The sequence below is a fragment of the Pinus tabuliformis genome, chromosome X (assembly GCF_031772625.1).
Source record: "Pinus tabuliformis cultivar Carrire ecotype Pingquan chromosome X, CPIR1, whole genome shotgun sequence".
NCBI lineage: Eukaryota > Viridiplantae > Streptophyta > Pinopsida > Pinales > Pinaceae > Pinus > Pinus tabuliformis.
The window spans coordinates 915,253,166-915,258,741 of NC_142308.1; the positions used below are offsets into that span (position 1 = coordinate 915,253,166).

Genomic DNA, 5,576 nt, shown 5'->3' on the forward strand with positions numbered 1-5,576 from the left:
CAAGAACGGTTATGGTGTTTCATTATCTGCTTGGCCAATGGCCACAAATTCTGTTACAAAATGAGGAGCGCTTTCCAACATGCTGTTCTGCCAGAAGGGGAATGGCATTTTCTCTTATCCTTTTCCTCTTTTTACATTTTTCAAAATAAACTTTGAATGCTAATTGTCCTAGATGGAAAATGCAGACAAACTGATTTAATAATAAACAGTAAAACATATTTTTTCATGGGATAGGAGACCACAGAGAATCTTCGTTTCTGAGGACGGTTCCAGCTTCTAGGTGGGCAGCAATATTTGCTTGGGCGTCTGCTGCTTTGTTGTTTGCTCTTAAGACATGAAAGTATGTCAAGCGAAGCGATTTCGAGATACTTTTGATTCTGTAGAGAAGCCTTGCTAGATGCAGATCAGAGGGGTTGGAGTTGGTCACCACAGCTCTTATAATAACTTGGGAATCACCGAGAATGTTTGCTTCCCGAATTCCCAGCTCCTTGAGGAAGATTACCCCTTGCAAGAGGGCAAGAGCCTCGGCTTGCATGCTTGATGTATGACCAAGCCCCCAGGCAAAGTTATGAGAAGAAATATTGCCTGGCATGATAATGTGACCACCTGCCCCAGCTTTCCCAGGATTCCCTTTAGCTGCTCCATCAAAAAAGAGAGAAGGAATTAATTGATTGGACAGCCATTCCTGGAATTCAATCTCAGTTTTTCTGATTTGCCAAACTTCCAGTTCTGGAGGTGGCCTTCTTGGTTTATGGAAGTTAATCTTGAAGGCTGTTCCCAGCTCTCTGTCCTGTTGGCTGAGGTTTGAATCGTCATCTATGCCTTCCAACCACTCACTTAGTTGGGACTTCACTGTATTAGCTACTATTCTGTGATCCTGAGCTTTGTCTCGAAAAATCCTCCTGTTCCTTTCTAGCCAGATCTGCCAACTAGTGAATTTTGGCAAAGCGCTCCATGCTGCTCTGATCTTTTTGTTCTTTGGTTGAGCACCTGGGTATCTGTCCATCCAACCTGCAAACAGCTCTTGAACTGAAGTGGGGAAATTAAAATCAAGATGCCAATTGTCCAGCAGATCTTGCCAAACAGATTTAGTGAAATTACACTCGATCATTATATGGAGAGCGGTTTCAAAATTTGATTTACACATGACACATCTGGATGGTCCCTTAAATCCTCTGATTTGAAGTCTGTCCTCGGTAAGAATTTTTTGGTGGCTAACAATCCAGCAAAAATGGTCGATTTTTGGTATGGACGGGAAATTCCATATCCCTGCCCAGGGAGCTGGGTTGGGAGGGACGTTTGGACGCTCTAAGAACTTGTAGTAACCCTGTTTGACTGTGTAACCAGAGCGACTGTTTTCCCAGCCTCTTGCATCCTTTCTGTTGGCGTGGAGGGGAGCCAATCCATGGAGATGAGCTTTGAAGTTAGTCCATTCATTTTCCAGATCGCTGGGCACTGGCAACCGCTTCCAGCCCGTCCAGTAATTCTCTGTCCATTCTGACAGATCCCACAGCGTGTGTATGTGCGCTGCCTCCATCCAATTTCTGAGCGCTGTAAAATTGCCTGCGTCTACCAAAGGGGGGCGATTCATTATTTTGTCCTTCCAAACCTGCGTTTTCTTACCATTACCGGGAATCCAATGGGCACAGCTGTTAATCATCGGCGCGATTTTGCTAAGGAGAATGCTGAGATGCGATCTGGTTGATTCTTTGGGGTGGTCTAAGCACCGGAGCCTTGGGCCTCTAAAATACTTTTTCCAAAGTGCAATCTGAGCCCAGCTAGGATTCGGGGCGATAATTTTCCATGCTAGTTTGGCTCCCATAGCAAGGTTTTTGGCAAACAGATCTTTGAGATTTAATCCTCCTTCAAGATAAGGTTTTGTGACTGTATCCCAGTTGATTAGAGAGAATTTCTTGTCATTATGCTTGCCTCCTCTCCAAAAAAATCCCCTGATTAATTCATCCATTTTTTTTATAGTTCCCACTGGAGCCAGAAGGACCGCAAATCTGAAGATCGGAAGGCTGTTGAGGACCGCTTTGATGAGCACAGCTTTGCCAGCGATGTTAAGCCAAGAGGAACCCCAGGAATTCATCTTCGATTTGAATTTATCTATGAGGGGATTCCAGTCTTTGCTTGTCACTTTCTTGTTGAAGACTGGCAGCCCAAGATACTTGAAAGAGGACCAACTATTGGAGGCAGAAAATCCCAAACATCTAGCTATGGAGGATGCAGTGGAAGCAGGAGTATTCCAACAAAAGATCTGGCATTTCCCCTTGTTTAGCTCACTGCCTGAGATTCGACAGAAGTCATCCAATACTGCTTTGAATTTGATGGCTGATTGAAGAGTTGCAGCTCCCAGGAGAAGAGTATCGTCAGCGAAGAGTGCATGATTGATGCGCTTCACTCCTCTTGCAATGCACAATCCGTTAATAACATGATCCTGCTGCTTTTTGTTCAGATAAAAACTAAGAACAGAGGCTTGAATGACAAAGAGGAGGGGTGAAAGAGGGCACCCCTGCCTCAGCCCTCTAGTAGCTTTGAAAAATTCAGCGGCCCTTCCATTCACTAGAGGAGCAATCCAGGGCTCCGCAATACAGGCTTTTATCCACTTTATAAAGCTTTGCCCAAATCCCATTTTAAGCATTACATCAAACAAAAATTTATGATTAACACGATCAAATGCATTCGATAGGTCGAGTTTGATGACCATACCTCTTTCCTTACGATGCTGACTGGAATGGATTGCCTCCTGGACCAGCACGAAATTGTCTACTAGCTGTCTGCCTTTGATGAATCCCCCTTGATTGTCCGGAATGATTTTGGGGAGGAATCTTTTCAGCCTGTTTGCTATCACTTTGGTGATCACTTTGTACCCGATGTTGCATAGAGAAATTGGGCGGAATCTGCTGAAGGTGTTTGCCCCCTTTTCCTTAGGGATGAGAGCTAGGAATGCCGAATTAGTGCAGCCTCCAATCTTCTGACAGTTCTGTGATTTCTGGATCATTTTGATGAATTCCTTCTCAATAATCTGCCAACATGTTTGTAAGAATCTAGGGGTGAAACCGTCCGGGCCCGGGGCTTTATCCGGATCCATGGCGAATAGAGCCTCCTTGACTTCTTTGGGTGTGATTATGCCTTCCAGAGCCTGATTGATTTTGGGTGAGATGATCTTAGGAACAGCATCTAAGAGGCTGAGATTATGATCTGCTCTGATATCCTCTCTGTACAGATTCTCAAAATGCTCAGAGGCTGCTTTTTTTATGCTAGCAAAGTCCCTTAAAACACTGCTTTCTTCTTTTATTTCTTTGATAGAGTTCCGGCCTTTCCTAGCTTGAGCCTGCTTGTGAAAAAAGGAGGTATTCCTGTCTCCGGATTTAAGCCAAAGACTTCTAGATTTGAGTCTCCAATACTCTTCTTCGGCCAGGCATGCTTTATGAAAGTTTTGCTGAAGCTTGGCCTCCTTTTCCAGGTCTTCATTTGAAATATCAGCTGTTTCTAGCTGGAGGTGATGCCGTTCCAGATCTGAGTGAGTTTTTTTCCTTTCCTCAGCTGGATTGGGCAAGGTCCTGGCCCAATTTTTTAGCATGGCTTTCACTCTTCTGAGTTTTTCTTCCCATACAAAGAAGGCAGAGCCCTTGACTGGGCTTTTCCAGCAGTCTCTGACCTTATCCATGAAGTCTGCCTCCTTGATCCAGAGAGAGCAGAATCTGAATGGAATAGGCCCCAGATCCGGAGGAGTCAGTAACTCCAGGCTGATTGGTTTGTGGTCTGATGTACTGTTGTGCAGGATGCGCGATCTAGCTTCCAACCCAATGAGTAGGAAGGAGCTTTGAACCAGGAAGCGGTCCAATCTTGCCGCTATGTGTCCCGGCCCAGCCCTTTTGTTTGACCATGTGAACTTGCCGATGGTTGGCTTAATATCGATCAGGTCCCAGCCTTGCATGAGATCCTCTACTGTTTCTCTTGCTGGATCCCTGACAATACTGCCTCCTCTCTTTTCTGATGGCAGGAGGGTGAGATTGAAGTCTCCTGCAATGATGATGTTCTCCAAGTCTTCCCGGTCTGCCAAATTTTTTATGGAGTCCCAACATAATTTTTTTTCACCTGCATTATTTGGAGCATATACATTGACTAGACTCATAATTGTATTAGATTCTAGATGATGCAACTTTAACAATATCCAATGAGTATTTAGGGTTTTATAGATGAGGGAGAACTTATGAGGATTCCAGAGCGACCCAAGTCCTCCTGAAGCTCCTCGAGCCGAGGTTGCATGCGCGCCATCTTTTTTCCAAAACTTTCTACTTGCTTGGAGGAAGGATGATTCCTCCATCTTAGTCTCCTGGATGAGGAGGATGTCTGGGGATTCCTGCCTTATCAGACTTCTCATCGCCTCTTCCTTGACTTTGGATCCCATACCCCTACAGTTCCAGGAGACAATCTTCATTACTTATTTTTGTTGTGGAGAGCTCCTTTGGAGCTCTGGATTGGGGCCTTCTTCGTCTTCGGAGTTTTTGATAGGAGTTTCTCGAGCGTAGGCTGGCTGCCCTGGAGCTTGTCTTTGTATGTTTCTTGTTCCCTTTTTTCTTTTGAAGACATTCGGCCTCTTGTAGATCTTCTGGGGGTGGATTGTGATTCCCCTATTTCCCCTTCTTCCTCCGACTCGTCGGATTCATGGGTTTCCTCCTCGTCTTCAGATGTCTTTTCTTTGGGAATCTCTGGTTCACTTTTAGATTTAGTCGGGGAGACTTCTTTCGGGATTTCAGCATCCTGGGAAACTATGGTTTCTGATCCCAGGATCTCATATCTGTTTCCTTGACTTTCCATGGGTTGCTTCTGAGCAGGCGCTGTTTGGGGTGTTCTGATGTTAGCATTAGCGGCCTTCCTGGAGGTAGTTCTGGATCTCTTCACCTGGTTCCATCCTTCCTCTTTCCCTTTATCTTCAGCCCCTTTGGCCGGGCAGTCTCTGGCGAAATGTCCATAGACTTGGCACTTCCGACATTTGAATGGCAGCTGCTCGTAGTCAAGCTTCTGGATATGTGTCCACGGACCCACCCTTATTTTGACAGCTTCAGGAAGACCAACCTCCAGATCCACCTCCACGCAGATTCTGGCACAGTCATACTGGTCTCTATTGTTGGCCGTATCAATGAATTTCCCGAGGGTGTTCCCGATGTGCTTTAGGGAATCCCAGTTCCAGCAATGGACCGGAAGATTGGGGAGTCTTACCCATACTGGGACTGCTGAAGGCACGTCCATTGCCGGATCGAAATCTGGCGTCCATTTGTTCAGGTATAACCCTTGAGGTCCCATGAAATATGGTCCATTTCTGAAAATGAGATCTTTGTCTTCTTTTTCTGAGATCTTAGGTTTATAATATTAATAATCTATTGGGTTTATTAATCGCTTTACTTTAAATATTAATTCCTAGGGTTTATTAATCCCTTTGGTTTCAAATGTTAATTGTTAGGGTTTATTAATCCCATGTGTTATTAATATTGATTCCTTGGGTTTGTTGTTCCTTTATGTGTATAATATTTATATTTTAGGTTTATAATATTAAACCCTGGGTTTAT

At 44.6% G+C, this 5,576-nt stretch overlaps 1 protein-coding gene across 1 annotated transcript; it reads right to left on the bottom strand.

The window, feature by feature from the left end:
- Window positions 1–223: 223 nt before the first annotated feature.
- LOC149142663 (uncharacterized) lies at window positions 224–5,313 on the bottom strand. Its single transcript, XM_089451545.1, has 2 exons — window positions 4,605–5,313; window positions 224–4,104 (listed from the first exon to the last, which is right to left on the bottom strand). The coding sequence occupies exons 1-2, from the start codon at window positions 5,311–5,313 to the stop codon at window positions 224–226; spliced, it is 4,590 nt and encodes a 1,529-aa protein (XP_089307671.1).
- Window positions 5,314–5,576: the final 263 nt, after the last annotated feature.